The 22817-nt window shown below is 40.2% G+C and overlaps 3 protein-coding genes across 3 annotated transcripts in view; all 3 read left to right on the top strand.

Annotated features, from left to right (window-relative positions):
• The first annotated feature begins 1585 nt into the window (after positions 1-1585).
• Positions 1586-2533, top strand: LOC141808634 (olfactory receptor 51E1-like). Its single transcript, XM_074695306.1, has one exon. The coding sequence runs from the start codon at positions 1586-1588 to the stop codon at positions 2531-2533; it is 948 nt and encodes a 315-aa protein (XP_074551407.1).
• A 5195-nt stretch (positions 2534-7728) lies between these two features.
• Positions 7729-8664, top strand: LOC141808777 (olfactory receptor 5AR1-like). Its single transcript, XM_074695483.1, has one exon. The coding sequence runs from the start codon at positions 7729-7731 to the stop codon at positions 8662-8664; it is 936 nt and encodes a 311-aa protein (XP_074551584.1).
• A 4302-nt stretch (positions 8665-12966) lies between these two features.
• itgav (integrin, alpha V) overlaps positions 12967-22817 on the top strand; it is a 30219-nt gene continuing 20368 nt past the window's right edge. Inside the window, exons 1-2 of the mRNA XM_074694488.1 lie at positions 12967-13501; positions 15279-15409. Coding sequence (XP_074550589.1) covers positions 13332-13501; positions 15279-15409 — 301 coding nt within the window. The 5' untranslated portion in view covers positions 12967-13331. The remainder of the gene's footprint in view (positions 13502-15278; positions 15410-22817) is intronic.

Here is a 22817-nt window from a genome sequence, read left to right as displayed (position 1 = left end):
ACAAAGGCTCTAATTCATCAGGCTGCTCAGGAAAGCTGGACTGAGCCATCTCCCTCTCACCCAGGTCTACAAGGGACTGATAAAGAGCATCCTCACCACAGGCATCACTGTGTGGTATGGAAACACCACACAGACAGCGAGGAAGGCTCTGCGAAGAGTCGTATAGACTGCGGGGAGGACAGTGTCTGTCACTGTGCAGAGGAAATGTCACATCATACTGATGTGAATACAGATGAACACAATTCATCAGCATTGAACACCTGTCCAACTGCTCATTAACCCAAATTTCTTATCAGCCAATCACATGACAGCAACTCAATGCATTTAAGCATGTAGACATGGTCAAAATGATCTGCTGCAGTTCGAAGTGAGCATCAGAATGGGGAAGAAAGGTGATTTAAGGGACTTTGAACGTGGCATGCTTGTTGGTGCCAGACGGGCTGATCTGAGTATTTCAGAAACTGCTGATGTACTGGGATTTTAACCCACAACCATCTCTAGGGTTTAGAGAGAATGGTCCAAAAAAAGAGAAAATATCCAGTGAGCAGCAGTTCTGTGGGCCAAAATGTCTTGTTGATGCCAGAGGTCAGAGGAGAATGGACAGACTGGTACGAGCTGATAGAAAGGCAACAGTAACTCAAGTAACCACTGTTTATAACTGAGGTCTGCGGAAGAGCATCTCTGAACGCAACACATCCAACCTTGAGGCAGATGGGCTACAGCAGCAGAAGACCACACCGGGTGACCCTCCTGTCAGCTAAGAACAGGAAACTGAGGCTACAATTCACACAGCAACACCAAAACTGGACAATAGAAGATTGGAAAAACGTTGCCTGGTCTGATGAGTCTGGATTTCTGCTCCACATTCAGATGGTAGGGTCAGAATTTGGCCTCACAATAGGCGGTTCTAAAAGCTAAAGGGGGTCAAACCTGGTACAAGCATGGTGTTCCTGATAAAGAGGCTGGTATTAATGACTTGCTCTATGCAGCAAAAAAAAAACACATTATAAAGTCAAGAAATTGAAAATTTTGAATAAACTTTAAGAAAACAAATCACTACAACTGACTTTTAAATGTAAAAATGTTACCAACCTTTACATGTCACTACCCCAGGTGCCTACTTCCTGGGAAACGTTCCTGTTGTCATAAAACAAACTTTGGACACATAGTATGTGCCCCAGAGGAACATTTCCCTCATCACAGTGTAACAGCATAACAGTATAAAAATGAACCAGCTGCCTCAGTCCTGACTAGATGTGGAGAAGTTGCTCTGTATTTTTTTCCACTGCTGATTCAGATACTAAGATGTTCTCTGTTTGTTTGTTTGTTGATCTGAGACATTGACACTGATTGAACATTTGTGTTTCATGAATTTCAATCTATTTTTTTTCTTTGCTTTTTGGATTAAGTGACTTAAAAATGTTTTTGCCTGTGTCAATTTTGAGGGTTCCTTTTTTGCTTTCCTGGACATTTGAAAGTTATCCTGTGTATTACCAGGTTGGATTTCTAGATATTAACAACAAGGACAGTTAACATTCAAGCCTATCTTTCCTTTTATTTTCAAAGGCACTGATGTTATTTAGACATGAAGGGAAACATCAGCCTGTATCCGGTTTATTTTCAGTTCACTGTGTTCTCAGATTACGGCCCCCTTAGATATTTGTTCTTCACTCTTTGCCTGTTAATCTACCTGACTATAATCTTTGTTAATGTTGTCATTATTCTAGCAGTGTGCCTGGAGAAGTCTCTGCATCAGCCCATGTATATTTTCATCTGCTGTCTGTGCTGTAACTCTCTGTATGGCTCAGTCAGCTTCTTCCCCAGGTTTCTGATGGACATTGTGTCTGACACTCATTTCATCTCACGTCAAGCTTGTTTCACACAGGCATATATGGTTTTCACATATCTCGGACATGAGCTCACTCTGCTAACTGTCATGGCCTATGATCGGTTTGTTGCTATTTGTCAGCCATTGCACTACCACAGTAAGATGACTATGAGGAGGGTGAAGCTGTTAATACTTATTTCCTTGGTCTATCCTGCAGTTCTTATTGGTAGTTCTACAAGAAATCTTAACTCTCTAAAACTGTGTGGAGAAAATCTACACAGGATTTTTTGCACTGGCTGGCCTCTGGCTCAGCTTTCATGTGAGGAAGACAACACCCAGCGCAACATAGCAGGTCAGATAATAGTGATGATAACTGTCCTCTTCTCAATGTCTGTTGTCTTGTACACATACCTTCGCATCCTGCTTGTGTGCAGGAGAAGCTCGTCTGAAGTCAGAGGAAAGGCCTTTCAAACCTGTTTACCTCACATCGTCACTTTTGTAAATTACTGCATCTCAGTTCTTTGCGAGTTTTCCCTAAGTCGATACGACCCTGATGAAGCAAATACAGTTGTTATAGTTGTTTTATCTCTTGAGTATCTGATAATTCCTCCCATTAATAATCCTTTAGTTTATGGTCTTACTCTACCTCGGATCAGAGGAGTTATTTTTAGACGTTTGAAGATTCACACACAGTTCTTCCTGTAAAATAGATATTTTCTCACAGAATCATTTCAAAGACATTAAGCACAAAGCAAAACAAGGATTTCCTTTTTGACTGCACTAACATTTACTGTTCTGTGTTTTTCTGTGTCACCACTGTGTGGCAGCACAGCTATTAAAACTGTCTGAAAACTCATGATTGTGTGTGTCTGCTGCTGCTTCTTCAAAGTGAAGCAAAATTAAGGAGGGGACTGAAATCTGTGTGAACAGTGTGTACTTGTTGATACACAAAAACTGGCGCATGAAGTTGGGTGAACATGCATGTGCTCTGAGTGGTAAATACTCTGCATATCTGTGCCTTCTACAATGTTCATTACAACATTTCTTTCTCTCTTTGTAACACATATAACCGTGCACACTCTCTTTCCTCGCTTTAATGTTTATTTCTCTCCCGAATCCCATCTAACATTGAAAGCCCCCTGCCTTACCTTGTAGTTAGTACACATACACTAAGGCTGTATTTAGACCAGAAAAGTCCTTTGGTCCACTTGTTTGGTCCGGACCAAAAGTGGACTTCATTTTTTTCGTTTGGTGCGGTTCGTATTCAGATTGTACTTTTTGCAAGTGGACTATATTCTGAAAACACATCCACGTGTGTGACGATCGGTTCTCTCATTGGACAGCACTGACAAAGGGCGGCACACAGAATAGAGACCCGTGAAATGGAGGTAAACGTGTGTTTGTGCTCTTATTAGAGCTGCAAAATCATTTTCAGTTTCAAGAGCAGCTCCTTCAAAGAAGGCTTAACAATGCTCCATTTCAAATTTTTTAACAGCGAAGACGAATGCGCGCAGCAAGGAGACACTTTGCCGTTACGTTACGGTGGCTTTATAGGCCCAAAAGGCGCATGTATCCTGTAGTTAATTCGGGTGGACCTTGGTTTGTATTCAGACCTGCACCGGAGAACCACAAACCGTACCAGAGTTCATTTGGAAGCGGGCCGAGACCACCTCAAAAAGTGAGTCTCAGTCCAGTAGTTTGGTCCGCACCAGGATTCATTTGTGTCTATTCACACCTGCATGGAAAGTCCGCACCAGCGTGGGAAACTAACCCTGGTCCGTTTGAAGTGGACCAAACAGTCCAGGTCTGAATACGCCCTTAATCACACAAACGCACACATTTCCCTTCCCCTAAGACTCATGGGAGTTCTGCCACGCATGCTTGAGCCTACACTTGATTTTAACAGTGATTTAGAGCCAAACGAGACAAAAAAAATCCTTATTTCACTTTCTAGATCTTAATTTGTGGCTATACACACACACAAGACACACACACTCACACTTTCCATTTCAAGGCAGGTACACACCACAAGATAATCATGTTGTTTTTTGTCACCATCTCCCCCTTACAGTCAGAGCCAGCAAAGGCCTGATTGTCTGATGTTTGGAAACAACATCTTGTCTGATTTCCCTGCGGTGTGGTGTGTTCAGAGTGATTTCGTCCAGTTGGAGGTGCTCAGAAGGCCTCTGAAGGAGAGATTGTGGATGATTAACATGTTTGATATTTGTGACTAGAAATCCTGCAGTATGTGGGATGCTCCAAGAGGAGCAGAGCACGCACAGGGTGTAACGTCACATGTACTGGAGCAAAGCCTATTGAGGTGCCCGCTGACTCGGCGGACTCACATTGTAATGCATACATCCCACATTCCTGCCATCTCCATGACTTTTTCTGGAATTGTTCTTGAACTTTTTATGTTTTTTTTTTGTTTGTTTTTTTCTTCGGAAAACCATCATTTTTGGTCCTGTTTGTCAGCCTTGTTTGTTTACACCAAAGTGAAGTTTTAGAAAGCAAGATTTGGAATATTGAGTGTGAAGAAGCTGATACTCTGCTGAAGACTTGGTTAGTGTGTGATGTGCTCCAGAGTTCAATAAATCCATACTGCCTTGTCCAACTGTGTTGGAAAGATCGACTTGAACTTGGTTTTCTTGCCATCATAGCGCTGCTAAATTTTTGTGATTTTTTAGAGATTTGCTATGTTGCACTGATTTAAGGACACACTTGCAAGTCACATTTGAGCACTTGGAGCATAGTTTAGATTTAGTATTTGACATTATTTAATAAGTTAGCATTAAGAAGAAGTTAGCATAAGAAGCATTAAGTAGGATACAATACAATCATTTCATTATTACCATTATTTTTTGTCTCGTTTCATTGTGCTTGTTCTCTGCGTGGCAAAATAAATAACCTCACATGTCAGTAATGGTGCTCATGTTGAGATTGCAGACTCCTAGTGTAGGTAAATAGTTTTACTGATTACAGGTAGGCTGATAATGCTCTACTCTCCTGTATGGTGTGCAGACAGATGCTCTACCCCCTCCTATCCCGCACCTTCCTCCTGTGAACTTGTCTCTGGATCAGAACTCTTCAAGGCCGAAGAGATCGAAGACACTGTTGAGTCTGGGTGGGGATCAAGTCCATGGACTTATACACACACACATGAGGTCATATGGCACACACACAACCTTGGGCTCAACGCCTTCTTTGGCTATATTAAGCTGCGTTTCCACCCAGCAGACCGGTTCGGTTCGTCTTGGTATGGCGCGCTTTTTGCTGCGTTTCCACTGACTCATCCTGGGACAGATCCCTAAAATCCGAGAGGAGCCCGCCTACTTTTTTGGGACCCTTCCATATGGGTGCCAGAATGAACCAATCCACTCTCGGAAGGTGGAGCAGCACACTGCAGACTGTTGATTGGTCTAAAAGAATCGTCACTTACCCCGACAGCGGCTTCATTTCTCCTGGAGGCACACAGACTTCTCTGAAACAAAGTTTGATTGCTCTTTGTATCAAAGAGCTACATGCCAATCACAGAGAGGACGAAATGTTGCATGTCTTCCATCTATGCTCTTTGTTTACTGTGTCGTGTTTTTCTTTTTTGTTGGATTTAATAGCGAGGTAAGCTGCTACGGCGTAACGCTATTGTTAAACAGCTGCGGCTTCCGGCATCCGGCTACCACGAGAGGGCACAGTTTGATGTGGAAACGCAAACGGGATCAGGCTTAACTGTACCAAACCGTCCCAAACCATACTGAACCGACCCGGACTGCTTGGTGGAAACACGGCTTTACAGTTCAGCTGCAGACGGGTGATGTGCACGTACCCGAGTAAGGCTGCGCGCGTGCCCCTCTGTTGCTGAGCAGTGACATTTGTGCAAGTCTTTGAGTTTTTGTTTGATGTTATCATGTGCTTATATGCTTAAGTGTTTTGTTTTCTCGATCTCAAACTACGCCCCCTGTTGGGGAATAGTCTGGAATTTACCTCTTTATTTTTTTCCTCTCTTCTCCCAAAGTTGTTATTTTACAACTATTGCAAAGGGGCGCTGGGTAGCTGGCAGCTCCTAGGTTTATTACATTTCTGTTTTTGTTTTTCCCCATGTCGCTGTTTGTTTCATACAAATCTTGGAAGGGATGTAACTGAAATGAAATTTCCCCTATTCTGATTCTGATTCTGATGCAGCCCACGATGACCTCTCCTCCTGCCCTGTGTCTGCACGCACCTGTTCTACAGAAGGCATTTTATATGTAATCTAAGTTAAATTATTGTAAAAGTAAAAGTGTAAAAGTTCAATAATATAAAAGAACCAAGTTTTAAACCTGGCTCCTGTCATCAAAGCAGAGGTTACCCATAGGGATTTTGTTTTTGAGAAATGTTCCTGTTGTCCAAAAGCAACTTTGGACACATGTTGGCAATATGTGGCACACATTACATCACTTCATGCCCCAGATGACTATTTCCTCATCGCAGTGTAACAGCACAACAATATAAAAACACACCAGCTGCCTCAGTCCTGAGTAGATGTGGGGAACATGCTCTGTATTTTTTCCACTGTTGATTCAGATACTAAGATGCTCTCTGTTTGTCTGTTGATTTGAAACATCCTGACTGAACATTTTTGTTTTTCAAATTTCTGTCCGGTTTTCTTGAGACACTGACCTTTTGTGTGTTGTTTTTTGTCTCTTAAGTTGTTTTGAATGTGAAACCAGTACAGCCTATCTTAATGTTTGTTTATCTTACAGATCACATCCAGACTGGAGCTTAACACTAATCCCTTTGTGATCAGTAGCCCGTTCAGTCCCTCACCTTTTTCATCTGTTCAGTTTTGTGCTTTTTTGTTTACCTGCAGGCATGTAATTTCTATTCATGGAACAATGCAAAATCTTTGTGTTTTGCATCTGGTGACACAAGCATTTTTACAACCCTGTTTCATTTTTGAGCATTTTGTATTGCTGGAAATTTAAAAGTAATGCTGTGTATTACCAGGTTTAATTTCTACAACTGCCCAACAAGGGTAGTTCACTTTCATGTAAGCTTATCTTTCCTGTTATTTTCAAGGGAAGGTTTAACTAAGAATTTAAAGGAAAGTTGATCAGGGCTTTACCTTTCCCTCCTCTCTCCCACTTCTCATCTTTAGGCACCACTGTTACTCAGACATGAGGAGGAACAGCAGCCTTTATCCTATATATTTTCAGTTCACTGTATTCTCAGATTATGGCCCCCTTAAATATCTGTTCTTCACCTTGAGTCTGTTAACCTACCTGACTATAATCTTTGTTAATGTTGTCATTATTCTAGCAGTGTGCCTGGAGAAGTCTCTGCATCAGCCCATGTATATTTTCATCTGCTGTCTGACCTTTTGTGTGTGTTTTTTTTTTGTCTCTTAAGTTGTTTTAAATGTTAAACAAGCACAGCCGATCTGAATGCTTCTATTTCTCATAGATCACATCCAGGCTGGAGCTTAACACTTATCACTTTATGAACCAGAAGCCTGTTTAGTCTCTCACCTGTTTCAACTGTTTCTAAACTAAGCTTTTTTCTCATCTGCAGGTGTATACACACAGCAGCTGCTTCCTTTATTAAGCTTTGTTCACTTGGTATTTTCTCTTCATTACACGATGAGAAATCTTTGCTTTTTGCATTTAGTGACACAAGCATGTTTGAAACCCTGTTTCATTTTTGAGCATTTTGTTTTGCTTTACTGTAAATTTAAAAGTAATGCTGTGTATAACCAGGTTGAATTTCTAGTTATGTGCAACAAGGACAGTTCACTTTTATGCAAGCTTATCTTTCCTGTTATTTTCAAGTGAGCATTTGTCTGGGGTTTAAAGGAAAGTAACAAAGGCTTTACCTTTCCCTCTTCTCTCTCACATCTCATCTCTAGGCACCACTGTTACTCAGACATGAGGAGGAACAGCAGCCTTCATCCAAAATATTTTCAGTTCACTTTGTTTTTAGATTACGGCCCCCTTAGATATTTGTTCTTCACCCTTTGCCTGTTAATCTTCCTGACTATAATCTTTGTTAATGTTGTCATTATTCTAGCAGTGTGCCTGGAGAAGTCTCTGCATAAGCCCATGTATATTTTCATCTGCTGTCTGTCCTTTAACCCTCTGTACAGCTCAGTCGGCTTCTTCCCCAGGTTTCTGATGGACATTGTGTCTGACACTCATTTTATCTCATTTCAAGCCTGTGTCATCCAGACATATTTTATTACCACCTATCTAGTTCAAGAACTCACTCTTCTCACTGTCATGGCCTATGATCGTTATGTTGCTATCTGTCAGCCGTTACACTATCACAGTAAAATGACTTTAAGGAGGGTGAAGCTGTTAGTATTTATGTCCGTTTTATTTCCTGCAGTTCTTCTTTGTGCTCTTACTCAAAAGCTTTACTTAATGTCTTTTTGTGGAAATACTATTAACAGGATGTTTTGCACTGGCGGGCATCTGATTTTGCTTTCATGTGAAAAGGACTCATCTATGGTCAACACAGCAGGTCAGACAGTAATAGTAATAACCACTTTCTCTGCTATTTCCTTTATCTTTTTCACGTACCTTCGCATTCTGCTTGTGTGCAGGAGAAGCTCTTCTGAAGTCAGAGGAAAGGCCTTTCAAACCTGTTTACCTCACATTGTCACTTTTGTAACGTACTGTGTGTCAGTTCTTTGTGATTTTTTCCTAGATCAGTACAACCCTGATGAAGCAAATACAGTTGTTATTGTTGTTTTATCTCTTGAGATAGTCCTGATTCCTCCCATCAATAACCCTTTAGTTTATGGTCTTACTTTACCTCGGATCAGAGGAGTTATATTTAGACGTTTGAAGATTCACAAATAAAGTTCTCTCTGTGAAACAGATTTTTTTTTCCTCACGGAATCTTTGTAAAGAAAGACATTTAGTGCAAAGCAAATCATTGAATCCATCTTTGACACTTTACACACTCAGAGCTCATCTACTGATATGTGTTCTCCTGTGTCACGATTTTGCGGCAGTGCAGCTATTAAAACTGCCTGAATCAAACACACTCTCACACATTCACACTCTCACAAAATCACAGCTAATTCTTGGCAAGACAGCCAGGCTTCCATGTGTATCTTGAGGCCTTCCATCATTGATAGGCCCCCGCCCAAGGCTGTGTTCTTTACACACACACTCAACCCCCTCCTCATTGTGAGTGTCGTGTATAGTGCCCCCCTTGCCAAGGAGGAGGCTGGACTTAAGAGCTACATGACATGATCAACAAGCATGAAAATAAGTATCCTGATGCTGCCATCATTATTGTGGGAGACGTTAACCATGGTAAACTCCCTGAAAAAAACATGCCACAACTGTATCAGTTTGTGACCTTCCCCACCAGGGGAAATAAAATACTGGATCACTGCTACAGCAACATCAAGTTCTCAGCCAAACAAAGACCTCATTTAGGAATGTCTGACCATCTGGCACTCAAGCTCAAACCAGCTGATACCAAATGACTCAAAACAACACACTTGGGGTGACCCTCAAAAACTCCCTGTGACCATAGACTGTATATAGAGTGGGCAGCGTGGTTCCGTCATTTATCATTGTACGGTTTTGAAGCCAAAATACCCCCGTCACAGGCGCAGCCCTTGTAGCAGTTGTGCAGCCAGACTCTGCACAGCAGAGGCGTTGAGGGATTCTGGGAGAATCTGAGTGGAGCTGGGTGACAAAAATAATATATATATTTTTTTCTTTCTAGAATTTAATCACGTCTTGACTCTGCTAGGTAATGCTGTGTATTACATTATATTGAATAGACAGACATTTAGTATAAAGCAAATCAATTAATGTGGCTTTTAATTAGGGCTGCACGATTATCGCAATCGCAATCGCAATGTCAGCACACGCAATTACGTAATCGCAGAAGAGGATATCGCAATCGCAATGTCAGCACATGCAATTCAGGTTTTTCTCCATGATAACCAAGCAAGTCTGTAGACTCATCATGACACAACCTTTTTTATTAAATCGCAAGCACAATCGCAATATTGTCCACCTAATCGCAAATCGCACCTTTTCCCCAAATCGTGCAGCACTACTTTTAATGTGATAAAACAGTGCATTTCTTCTGTTTTGTGTTCTGCTATTTCACCACTAGGTGGTAGCAAAGCTGTTAAAATGCCTGAAAACTCAGTGATTGTGTGTGTTTGCGGTGGCTTTATTATTTTGAAGCGGCATTAAGGAGGGGACCAAAATCAGTATGAACAGTGAGTACTTGTTGGTCTACAAAAATTGGTGCATGCATGTGTCGAACATCTATGCATTGCACAATGGTCATTCAACATCTTTTTTTCTCTGCTGCTCAAACACAAATATAAAGGAAGAATCTTTTCCCCCCACCCTCATGTGTTTTCATTTCTCAAAACTGTCATCCAGCATCTATAACCCCTTGCCCTCCACTGTGTTCATTATACACACTCAAACACACAAACGCACACATTCCTCCTCCCCCTCCCGTAAGACTCATGGGAGTTTTGCCACACATTCTTGAGTGTACACTTCATTGTAACAGTGATTCAGAGCTGCTCATGGCCAAATAAGACGAAAACCCCCTCATCTCATTCTCTGGATCCACATCTGAGAAGTGCCTGTACTCACACAGAACACACACACTTACACACTTTGCCTGTTAAGTGCAGACCAGCTTGCAGATACTGACCGTTACTGGATTTGACTGAGACTTACTGGGATCTTGATCTTCAAACTTCTTAAAGCAGTGAACAACCCCAAAACTGAAATGGTCTTGTTATTACCGTCTCTCTTTTTTTTAGGAAAGATTTGGGTCATTAAAGTCTTGACTAGAGTGTAATGGGATTGTTGTTTCAATTGGCTTCTGGCTTGTTTGAATTGAATTTGGACCTGGCTTTGGAGTTGTGTTAACTTTTCAGCCTCAACTATGACTTGTCTTTCTTGACTTTGGACTTGATTCCTCACTGGACTGCCAATCTTCACTTGGAACCTGTCATTTGTAATTTGTAGAAGCAAAACATGGTTTGGACTAATCTGTCTTGTTTCTGGAATTTGAAGGTTATACTGAATTTAGTTATTGGGACTTAAAATTTCACTTTACTCCTCAATCTGTTTTGATCAGAGGCATGACCTGTGACCAGTCTATCTCTGCTGATGTCTAATGGTCAGATCCCAACTTCTAAACATCCTCTTCACCAAGGATCTTCAACCTGTGGCTTGTTGACTCCTTTGCAGTGGCTTTTTGTAGCTCTAAAAAATATAATTTAAAAAAATTAAAGAAATAAAAAAGATATCAAATTCAAGTATTCTTTCAAAAGTCTTGACAGTTTTGCAAATTGATTAAATTTCTTTTCTTTTCTTTTTTTTTTCATTTTATTTATTTATTTATTTGTTGGAATTTCAAAAAATATTGTGAATTCTTTTTAAAAGTTGGTAATTTTAAAAAAGAATTCACAATATGTAAAATTTTCTAAAATTTAATTTAAAAAAATAATTTATTCAAATTTATTATGAATCAAAAACAAAGACATAACGGACAATTTTTATAGTTCCAAAAATCTTCTGGTTTAGATAATTATACACTTTATTTAACAATGTATTGAATTTTTTTTGCAATTTCTCTTCTTTTTTATTTATTTATTTACTTATCTATTTATTATTATTTTTTAATTTCTGGAATTCAAAAATTTCTGTGATTTTTTTTTTTGTTTAATTTTAGCAATTCTTTTAAATTTCACAATTTGAAAGAAACTTTCTAAAATTTCTCATTTTTGAAAATTTTGAGAATGTATTAAAAAATCAAAAACTAAGACATCATGTTTATTATTTTATTAATTCCAAAAAGTCAAATCGCTTTTGGTCAAGATAATTATACACTTTATTTTTTACTATGTATTGAATTTTTTTTCACTTAACTGTCTTCATTGTTACGATAAAGTAGATTTTGTGGCTCCTGAATGACTTGAATCCAGGTGAGGTGATTTTAAGCGGCTCCTGTAAAAGTAAAGGTTGCAGGCCCCTGCTCTACACTCAGAAATAACACACTGGGAATGGTTTCCATTCATTTTTTTTTTCTTTTTTCTATGCAATGACCTTTAAAATATAGTGAATTAATACAGTACCTCTATTTCTGATTGAGAATACGTTCAGGATTTAAAGATAACAGTCCTTGTCGTCATCCCCCCAGATTTATCGATGTTAAGGTGTAATGTGTGGGCATCAGATTACAGTATCATAACCTCTGAAATGGTGACTAGCCGTGGGATCAGTCCACACGCTCCCCCTACCTTGCTGAGTTGCTTCACTTATATGGCAGCAATAAAACAGTTGTGTCCTGCCAACGGAGGAGGTGTGGCTCATTTTTACACAGGCCTCTTCAGTGCTATGGTATATTAATTAAAATTAACATTTTATTCTTTCGATAACAGAGCAAGAGTAAAAAAACACAGATTTCAAAAATGATAAACATGTCCATGTTGGAGAAGTCGCCTGCTTGTCTTGCAGAAAGTGGTTCCCCTGATGCGGCGGGATGAACTTCCTGTTGTGCGTCAGGAATCTGTTCCGTCAAGGTATTGGTAGACTGAGAGGAGACACAGGAAATGCATTTAGCCTTCAGAATAAAAGCACATTATCTGGTTTTAGCTTTAATACCCTGGGGTTAAGCCCACTAATACGTGTTCCACTCTACATTAAAATGATTTGATTATCGCTGTATGTTTTTAATACCAACAAAATGCCCTGGCAGTAGCTTCTACTTAAACGTTATGTTGTGTTTCTTTACGTGTTTGCGTTTGAGTACGGCACTAATTTAAAAAATGATTTTTTTTTTTAAACACCAAGGTGTCTTATTATATGATCTAAAGAAAACTTGCTTCAGTACTCTGTTCGTTAAATACAATTACTTAACTTTGGCTGAACAGGTAGGTTATAAAACCAAGGATACTTTGCATTTACTCTAAAGTTGTATTTATATTTTCATATGTGTTACACTTGTATTTCCCAATTTAAATTTTGCATTCAACTTTTGTTTTACTTAAACGATTTCAAGTGCATTTTTTCTCTTGGAGCTGTCTGTGAAGAGCTGGGGCTGTGCTTTTATTTTGAAGAATTTAACCGGATGTGTGATTTACTATTGCGCAGCGCATTCCAGCCCACTTGTTTCGGACAAGCCCTGAGATGACACACTCCCATACACACACACGGCCTCTCCCAGGACCCTGTCCCATGTTTCTACTGCTTTTGTCGGTTCAGACAAGCTAAAGGACGACCCACCATAACCGGGCCGAACACAGGACCCGTTCCGCCGCTCTGTCGTGTGTTAACGGTCGCGGAACGAACCATAACTCTACATGACGCCTTGTTTTCTCTGTGTTTTGTGGCAGACGGCTCCTGTTAGGAATACTGTGATTGTTCATCACTTCAGTGGGACATCGTGGGCGGAATTTTAACCGCTATTTATCACTATCTGGCATCATCTTCATCGGTGTCTTCATCCTCGGAGGAATCCAGCAGCTATGGCCAGGACAGGACAAGCCGCCCTCGGTTCGTTTGTCCTGCTGTGTTCGCTTTTCTGCCGCTCCTGCTCCTTCAATCTGGATGCGGACAAACCGTCCGTGTTCTCCGGACCGGAGGGGAGCTACTTCGGCTTCTCGGTGGATTTCTTCCAAACCTCAACCAACGCACAGTAAGAATGACATGATGAAGAAGCTTTACACGTACAGCTCATGTCTGAACACAACAACACAAACTCTTATTATGAGATTGATGTGGTTCTCTGGTTCTAACTGTATTCAGTCGTTCACATGTTGGTGAAAAAGTATAGAAAGTATAGTTACCTAAAAATGTGGACAAAAGGGAAGGCGGCTGTCGACAGCAGAAATGAAACCCAAAGTGACCAGAAGCAGTTTTTCAATCATGAGTGAAACCAAGACCTTAGTTAAACCCTATTATGTATGTTGACCAATTTTAATTCAAGAGGTCTTACAGCAGGCACTAGTTAAGACTGTTTTCTCCTTCATATTATTGTCTAAGAGCTTATACTAATATAACATTCAGTGTCTCCTAACAGAGCAAATCAGACTCATCTGCTGAGCCTGTGCCTGGAGATAAATAAAAACAAACAACAAACCAAACAAACTGTACAGATGTGTGGCTTGTTGGTGGAAGATGCCATACTGAACTGCAAGCTGCTCAGCTGACTTTTGTCTGAATACCTTATTTCTGTGGCACCAATAATGAACAGACATAGTTTCTGTGATGTCACCTATTTGTTTCTAATGCAGAGTTTTGATGCCTATCGTTGTCAGATACCATATTGGAAATGCTAAACTCAGCTCAATTTTAGCCAAGTAGCAAGGCAGGCTTATTGCCTCTCCTCAAACAGCTACAGGGATCCTGTATGTCAGTCTAGTGAGCCATGCCCTTATATGGGCAAAACTTGTTAAAGAATAACTTCAAAATGACTACTAATAGAAAAATCAACAGTCAGATAGGATCTGTGTGAAGGAGTGGAGGGGTGTCTGGGGTTCGGCGTTATGGTGCCTGCTCTGTTGTTGAGGTGTGACGGGGGGGCTGGTCATCTTGGTGGTTGTTTCTATGATACCTTTATGTTTCTTTCTGTTGGAGGTAACAGCAGGGAGGGAATTGGTTGAGTAATACTCATGTAAACTAGCAGTCAGAGAGATGTAGTACAGAAAAACTCTCCTGTCAGATGGAGAACATGGAGACAACCCTGAGCTGGTTACACAGAGCTCAGTTGTTGGAGAGGTTTAACCTATAAACAGAGATGAATTTAAGCAGCTAATCTTGCGAAACAAAGGACTCAACCCTGATGTAACACCGCCTGAGGTCATACAAAGTTTGTTTTTACACAGCCGGAGATGATGAAGGGTTGTGAAACTGTTTGTAAAGAACGCTTGTCCCCTGGTGCAACATTTCCATCCTATGAAGTTTAAGAATTTGACCGTCATGTCTTCATCTTTGGTATCTCTCTAAAAGTACATGACTGTAGCTTTCCTGTTTCCGGCTGAGGAGAAATGATAACAAACAGGGAGCACATAACCCCTCCATGAATGTTTGAGCTCATTTTTTCCCGGAAACAAAACATTCTGCCCAGACTGAGCAGAGAAAAGTTAAGTGTGTTTTTAGAGCATGACTGTGAGTTTTTGGTGACCTTTTGGTGAACTCTTAAGTTTGTTTTCCTACTTTACGGATCATCAGAGACAAAACCAGAGATGCAAAACAAGATGCTATTCCACACACACATACACATTGGAAAACATGCAATATTTCTGTAGCAGGGGTGTTTTTGTTTTTTGAGACCGAATCCTTTAAATCTTTTATTCATTAAATTCATAACAACTGATATATGCTCGTATTAGTGCCATTAGATTTAGATCAGCTGTTTCTGCAAAAGGTTTATGTCATCAATGTTCCTCTCTCCTCTTCTCTCCTTTCCTCAGGTCAAATGTTTTGATCGGAGCTCCTCGAGCGAACACGTCGTCACCCAGCACAGTGGTAGAGAGGGGAGCGGTGTACAGCTGCCCGTGGGCCACCTCTTCTTCCTGTCAGCAGCTGGTGTTTGACAGCTCAGGTACCAAAAAACTCACTTTTGTTTTGTGTGATAAATGTTGAATTATTTGCTCAGTGTAACCACAGTCTTTCCTTTTTAACATAAAAGCATGCACAGAGATCTAAGAGGATCATAAAAAGAGGCCATAAAGTGACAGACATGCTGAAAACTTGTGATGTAGTAACTACAGGAGCACAGGCAGGTTTCAAGGTTCCTTAAGAGGCAACAGGATTCAAGAAGGATGAGCTCAATTCCATGACAGTCTGTCAGATTATAACCTGGAATATTTTAATTAAGCACTTTATCAAAGCTTTGAAAGAGTAAGTTATCAGAGCGTCTGTCACCAAAGCTACCGTGTTATTTTCTGCTTATAGCAGCTTTCACAGTGGGCAGGAACAGAGTATTAGTGATGAGATAATAAAGGTTCAGCTCAGTCTGCTGCTCTTATCTCGTGTCAGGACACATTCAGGAATGTTTGTGGAGCTGGAGGTGTGCGGGCTCGTCTCTGGGGATGAACTCCTGATCTCTGTGTCCTTCCAGCTCCTGTTACTAATGAGTCATTTCTTTGTGCTTTGACTACATTAAAGAAAGCTCAAGAAAGGGGATGTGTCTGTGTGTTCTCCCACCTTCTAGCAGCCTCTTTCTGTGTATCTCGTTGGTAATTATGAATATAAATGAGGTCAAAGAGACATCAGATATGAAGCCAACTTTCTTCGGAGGCTTTGACTGACACTCTGTTAGAGATGATCAGCTATCAGCAGATTGTATTTTTTAGCTGGAGGAAATGCTATTGTTGATAAAATACAGTATGTGTATTTCAGCCTGTTTCCTGTGTGATAAGGTACAACTCTAATGATGGCCTGTCTCTTCGCTATGAAGCTGAGGCGAGCTAAGTGGCTGGTTGTTGGTTGGAATAAATTGGGTGAGATATAAGGAAGCATCATTGCAAGGGCATCCTGAAATGATTTTATACTGAGCGAGCAGCATGTTTCCTTAGTCACTTTATCAGGATTTGTGAACAGTGTTGTTCAGTGACCATAAAGACAGAGTGGAGTACTGGAGACGTAATTTCAGTGTGAACTCTCAGTCCTCGGTCCACCTGAAACTAGGGCTGAACAATAAACCGGTTTTAAACCAACATCGCAATGTAATGGAATGCAATTTTCAAATCGCAAAGGCTGCAATTAGAAAAAAAAGAAAAGTTTCATCTACATAGACCTGGAGGGAATATAGTAACTTGTACTTGCTCTCCCCTAAAACCAGCAAAAGTCAAAATGCTGTTTTATTTCTAGTGGAAAAAAACCCTGTGAGCTTCAAAGATCCATCCAGTAGATCGCAGAGCCATACCTCTTGATCACTTTTGTTACTCTTACTGACAACTGGAGGTCAGTAAAATTTAACAGTGTTCCTTTTTCTTTTTCAACTAAGAAACGCAAAAATTACTTGTTTAGATGTTAACAGTATCTTTTGTCATGTTTGTCATACTATAAAATGACTTAAAACTTGTGTTAAGTGAACAATGCAGAAGATAACCCCCCCTCCAAAAAATAAATAAAAATAAAAATAATAATAATAAATAGATATATAAAAATTAAAAAAAATCATATGCTAAATTGCAATTGCGATATTGGTCTAAAAAATTGCAATTAGATTATTTTCCCAAATTGTTCAGCCCTACCTGAAACAAAGATAAACCCAGCTTACGTGTTTCTGTAAGATGTAAAAGGACTTAACAAACCTTGCTGACCCAAGAAAGATAACAGTTAAAGATGTGGAGGTTGTGACAGAAGGAGGAGCAGAGACACACACAGCAGCTAGCAGCATGTATACCTGCTGCAGTAAACAAAGTGGTCATCTTTCACCATTTTTGTGTGGATATGTGGATGAGTTGGTAAATCCTGCTTTGAATCTTTGGGAAAATAGCTTATTTTTCTTTTTTCATGCCCGCTAAAGCTTGTTCGAAGTCAGGCATCTCCAACAGCCAGCTCGTGAGCTACTGGATGCTTGCAGGCCCTTAATAAGTAGGTAGACCAGCAAATGGAAAATGTACGAAATAATAAAAGAATAAGGAAGAAGAAAAAATAAATAAAAGGAATCAACACAAAAACTATCTTCTGCCTACAAATCTATATCTATCCAACCCAATCATGTTGGTGTTTATGACTCCATCGCCTGTCCTAATGAGCAGCAGCAGGTGTGGAATTAGCATTATAAATTTGGATTTTGTTTTATCATTACCAAAGCTAGTACTGTTTGGAGACAAATAATAAGTGAATCAGGCTCATCAAAAAAAAAACAGACAAATTATAAGGTCTTAGTTGACAGCATGCACTGTCAACCATATCATATCGAAGATAAGCCTATAATAAGGTGTAAATACCAAACAGAGAGCGCAGACCTCCACCAAGCATATTGTGATTGTCACCAACCCTTGAGTCCTACTTTAATGTTATACTCCCTTCCAGCAGACTGTCTGCCACAATTTGGTGTGAGTTCCAGGTTTGTACGATAATTTGTTTCCTGACAGTTTTGAAAATTGTGATGACCCAGTACATATTTCATATCCTGGATCTTAGTATCCAGAATATTGCCAGGATCTGGATCGTACTTTTACATCTGTCAGAAATTATGGTGAGCTTGTCTTGAATCGTTTTGCAAAGCAACCAGACTATTTATAGTGGAGTTATATACACATATGGTGAAAACAGCCCTATCTCACAATGATAAAGAGTCCTTTAAAAAAATCCTAGATCCAGACGGTGATCCGGATCACCTCCAAAATTTAATCACTTCTTCCTTATCCCATTTTGAAAGTTTCCTGAAAATTTCATCCTGATCTGTTGGTTAATTTTTGAGTTATATTGTTCACAGATAAACAAACTCTCCCAAAAACACAACCTCCTTGGTGCAGGTAATAGATTAAGAAATAAGGGGACTATTCTGCTGGATTTATTCATTGTTGCTGGGTGGTGCCTTGGCCTGTTTCCTTCTCAGAGGATGAAATATAAACTCAGACATTATGTCATCTCCTCTGCATGAAGACTCATGATGGGTTTGGCTAACTTAGCTCCATCTCATGTAACATTTACTGGAGTTTAAACCTCCTTGATTCAGCACAGAGCAGCCAACATCAGAATCAAGAGCTCCTACAGGTGAATCCTGTAAATGTCACGGTGCATTGCATTATAAATGGACTGGACATGAGTGTGTTCGGCTGGTGTTCAACAGGGCATGTGTTTGTTGCTTCATGGTAAAGATTTAACTCAGATTATCAGCTGCTAGGAACAGAGTGTGAGAGAAGTTATTTCAAAACACGTCTGAGCCTTTGTTGAATCACTGCGCTGCCCACACTGTTTCCAACCACCTGAGAGACGATCATCAACAGAGAGGTTGAGACGTCTCTGAGGTGGACTCATCCTCTGATAAAAGAGTAGGTGTCATTTCTTAAGTTGGGTTCAGATTGGTGAGATGAAACATGAATATTCATAAATATTCTCTTGCTGGATGTTGTTTGTATCTTTTTTGAAAGGCTTGAGCATTAAGTGTGTTACTAACCCTTTCAGAAAACATCAAGTCATAAAGCCAGCATCATAAATCATAACATGAGTTGGGTGTATCTTTACATTGTTATGAATAACACAAAAACAGATTTTTATTTTGATGCCTTAAAGAGGGAAAGATTAGACACGGGAGCGTAAAAGCAACAAACAGAGTGTTGGTGTGTGTAGCTGTGAGTTGTGTTGAGCCTGTTTGGTATTCTGTGGGAGACCTCAGCCATGAAAGCATCTCTGTTTATAGGTTAAACACACCACAGTCCAACACAATGATGCCCTGCCCCCTACACACACACACAAACACACACACTCACACAGCATGGCCTCAATACGTTGGTGTATCAGCTTGTTGCAGACAGGAGCTGGTTCTGTCCTCTGGACTCGGTGATTCTGCTGAATCAGAGGCCTTTTCCTCTAAATCAGATCATTTTTAGGGTTTCATTCAGACTGTTCTCAACCAGAACACAATAACTGACGGTGTTTCTGATGAGCATGCTCAGTGACGGAGTCTTTCTTCTCAAGCTAACATTATCAGCATCTGAAACAATTTGTTACATCAGCCTGAGTAAACACCAAATACCTGGATACTCTGCTTCTTGCAGCGTGCAGCTCCAGACCTGTTTTGTCCATAAAAGGTGAATTAGTCTCAAACAGCCTGCAGTGAAGTTTGTGCAGGATGTTTATGTTTCTGCTGCAGTCAGTCCACAGACTCATGCTTTAAAGGTGGGGGACTGAAAAAGTAAAAGACAGAGTGTTAATGTTTCAGAGACGTCCATCGTGATCTCTTCTGAAACGTTCGCTCATTACCAACGTGTTCCAACGATGAACAGATTTTATTGGCGGCGCTTTGAGATGGTAAAGTGTTGGTTGCAAACATTTTGCTGCACTTTATTTATCCGGCTGCTTTCAGATCTCAGCAGAGATAGTAACACTGTGAGATGACTCACTCCTCAGTAAATCAGCCCCAGAACACAATGTAGCATGAAAAGAGCTCCTGATGAGGTAAGCCACTAATTATCCACAATTACTTTGATTGTCCACTAATTTTGGCATCCAAAGTTGGCTAACATTGCGACCCTACATTAAAAAAACAACCTTCACTGCTTGTAGCTTTAATATGAGTGGCGTCTGGATTAAAATTTGACTGATATCAGGTTTTCAGGGCTCATATCGATCATTAGGGTTTAGGACTTTAAGACTGATGACCGATGTTTTGAGCCACCTTCAGTGGATCTGTTGTTTAAGCACATAATTTAAGTTTAAAAGATTTAAAAGTTTAAGAAAAGTTTTAAAAAGTTTTGAATTAGCTCTCAGTTTCAATACACCCCAAAACATTGGGATCGATCAGGCTTCGTCATCATGTCTCTGTCTGTGCTGCGGCCTGTGAGTGGCCTACTTATGTTGCCCACAGTGTGTGTGTGTGTGCGCTCATGTGTGTGTGTTTGTTCCCCACAGTAGAGCTCTTTGTTGTTGATCTGACCTTCGTGATTACAGGCCAAAGCTTTACAGAGGTACAGAGCAGAATTAACTGGAATATTTCTGTGTGTGTGTGTGTGTGTGTGTGTGTGTGTGTGTGTGTGTGTGTGTGTGTGTGTGTGTGTGTGTGTGTGTGTGTGTGTGTGTGACTCTGACTCAGTCTGTCTAACAGTGATGCAGCTTTTGTTCCTGCTGTACTTCTATATTCTCTGGTGTGTGACTCGTAAAGCAGCGTGTTCTTCTGTCCGTCTGTGCAGCGTGTGGAGCTGACTCAGAGAAACGTTGTTATCCTACACTGTGTCTGTTGATGTTGTGTTTTTCTATCGGCTGTGAAAACAATGTCAATATAGAGTTTGAATCAACAGAAATTAAGATTTTTTAAATATGATTCAAGCTTATTTTTCAAAAAAGCAGGTCCACTTCTTTTTAAACCTGATACATAAGAAAACTAACTTTAAAATTAGTCTTTAATGACAAATTTCAAACTCTACCCTTCCCTTTGAGGTCTCGAGGTCGAGGTCGACGTCTGTCTGCAGCTGAAGTTTCCCAACATGGTGGAAACTCCCAAACATTTCCACACCATCTGTCTGCCTGTAACATCCCAACAGCAGTCTGTTGTTCCCAAATGGTGGAATGAATTACCTAACTCTATACGATCCACAGAGTCTCTTTCTACTTTAAGAGATGTCTGAAGACTCATCTGTTCAGGGAACACCTAGGCCCTTAACCTGAGCCTTTTCCACTTTGTCCTCAGGGGTAGAACGAGTCAGAAGGTCTCAGACCAGCTCTTCGGGAATATTTAGCGCTGATTAACAAATGTTGTTGAAGTTGAACTATATTGTGGCAGTGATTAATTGTGGTTAGTTATGGCTACATTATTTTACATGGGAAAAAAATAAAAAATAAAAATAAAAGATTTGACCACTCTAAATTGTCTGTAGGTGTGAGTGTGTGTGTGAGTGAATGGTTGTCTGTCTATGTGTGAGCCCTGTGATTGACTGGCAGCAAGTCCAGGGAAAGGATGGGTACCTTTCACATTTGAAACAATACGGTACCAATGCCCGGTACTTTTTTGTGTTTACGTGGTAAAAAATTAACTTTTTTTTGATAATCAAATATATACTTTTTTCAACTTAACATATCAATTCTTCAATATATAACCTTGCAATGCTGTGTTCATGTCCAGCATGGAAAATCAACTACTCTTCCACTCCCTCACAGTCGCAAGGATGCGTTTAGGTACCTAAAAATGGTACCTTTAGGTTTTACATGAATTGTAGCCCGGTACTTTTGAGAGAATTTGGTTGGTACCTATAAAACAGGGCCGTCGCCCACAAGAACCACTTAAGGTGCCTGCAAGGCATTTCCAAGAAGCAGCACTGGTCACAATGGAGCTCCTTTCCAGAAATATATATTTGTCTCCTACCATCATTGTCGTGTAAATTATGATAATAATTGTAGAATAATGAACTATGTCTTTCCAAAGTATTTCTACTTCGTCTATTATAGTTGTCATTAAAAAGTTGTACATGCAGTTTTGTTCAGGAGGTTTGTTTCAGGCCAGTAGCCCTTGGTATCACTCACACCCCTTGAGGTAGCCCTTGGTCTCAAAAAGGTTGGTGAACCCTGCTATAAAAGTACCTAATTCGGTACCCATCCCTAGTTCAGGGTGTACCCTGCCTCTCGCCCAATGACAGCTAGGAAAGGCTTCAGCCACCTGCAATCCTGAACAGGATAGGCGGTTCAGAAAATGAATGTTTTAGTGAAAGACTTTGAGAAACAAAAATTCTTGCGCTTGGTGGCAGCTAAATAACTTGTAGCACTTTGTTGCAGTGACTAAGGTTTTTCCTTCTGTCTAAATTCTTGCTTGTGTCGTACCAAAGCATCTGCTAAATGAAACAGTAGAACTGTTTTGTCTTTGGGAAACTCCTCCTTAGCTGTCTCCAAGCTGAGCTCAGGACGTGCCGCCGCCTGTCTTTGTAACACTCTGGATGAAGCTTACAGGACAGACATTACAGACATGTACATTATCAATAATTTTTCATGCAGCTTTGAGTCATTTTCCCTCTTAAAGCTGAGTCCATGTGTCTGACTTTGTTTCTTATTCATGGATTCATCCTGTAGAGACTCAGAGAAAAGCAGAGCTTCTGTTTGGCGGATCATCTCTGCTCAGCTGATGGTTTAAATTACTTAATTTGTTCCCTCATGAAATTTATTAAGAGAGGGATGCTCCAAATCAAAAATCTGTCGTGAACTGTGAAAGGAGGAACTCTCACTCTGAATTAAACTCCATAACGACATATTTAGATCGAATAATTTAAGATTTTTAATCTTATATAGTATCTTAGCTCATACAAACATTTTAACTTTGACTCCTTGGAGTGTGAATGCTGATTTTC

This window comes from Halichoeres trimaculatus, unplaced genomic scaffold, assembly GCF_033239565.1.
Source record: "Halichoeres trimaculatus isolate MK-OKI-2021-1 unplaced genomic scaffold, fHalTri1.1 fHalTri1_scaffold_19, whole genome shotgun sequence".
Taxonomy (NCBI): Eukaryota; Metazoa; Chordata; class Actinopteri; order Labriformes; family Labridae; genus Halichoeres; species Halichoeres trimaculatus.
This window is presented reverse-complemented; position numbering and strand designations above follow the sequence as displayed.

Bases quoted from the DNA above. Each gene is read 5' to 3' on its own strand.
- LOC141808634 (XM_074695306.1), top strand. From the start codon at position 1,586: ATGAAGGGAAACATCAGCCTGTATCCGGTTTATTTTCAGTTCACTGTG.
- LOC141808777 (XM_074695483.1), top strand. From the start codon at position 7,729: ATGAGGAGGAACAGCAGCCTTCATCCAAAATATTTTCAGTTCACTTTG.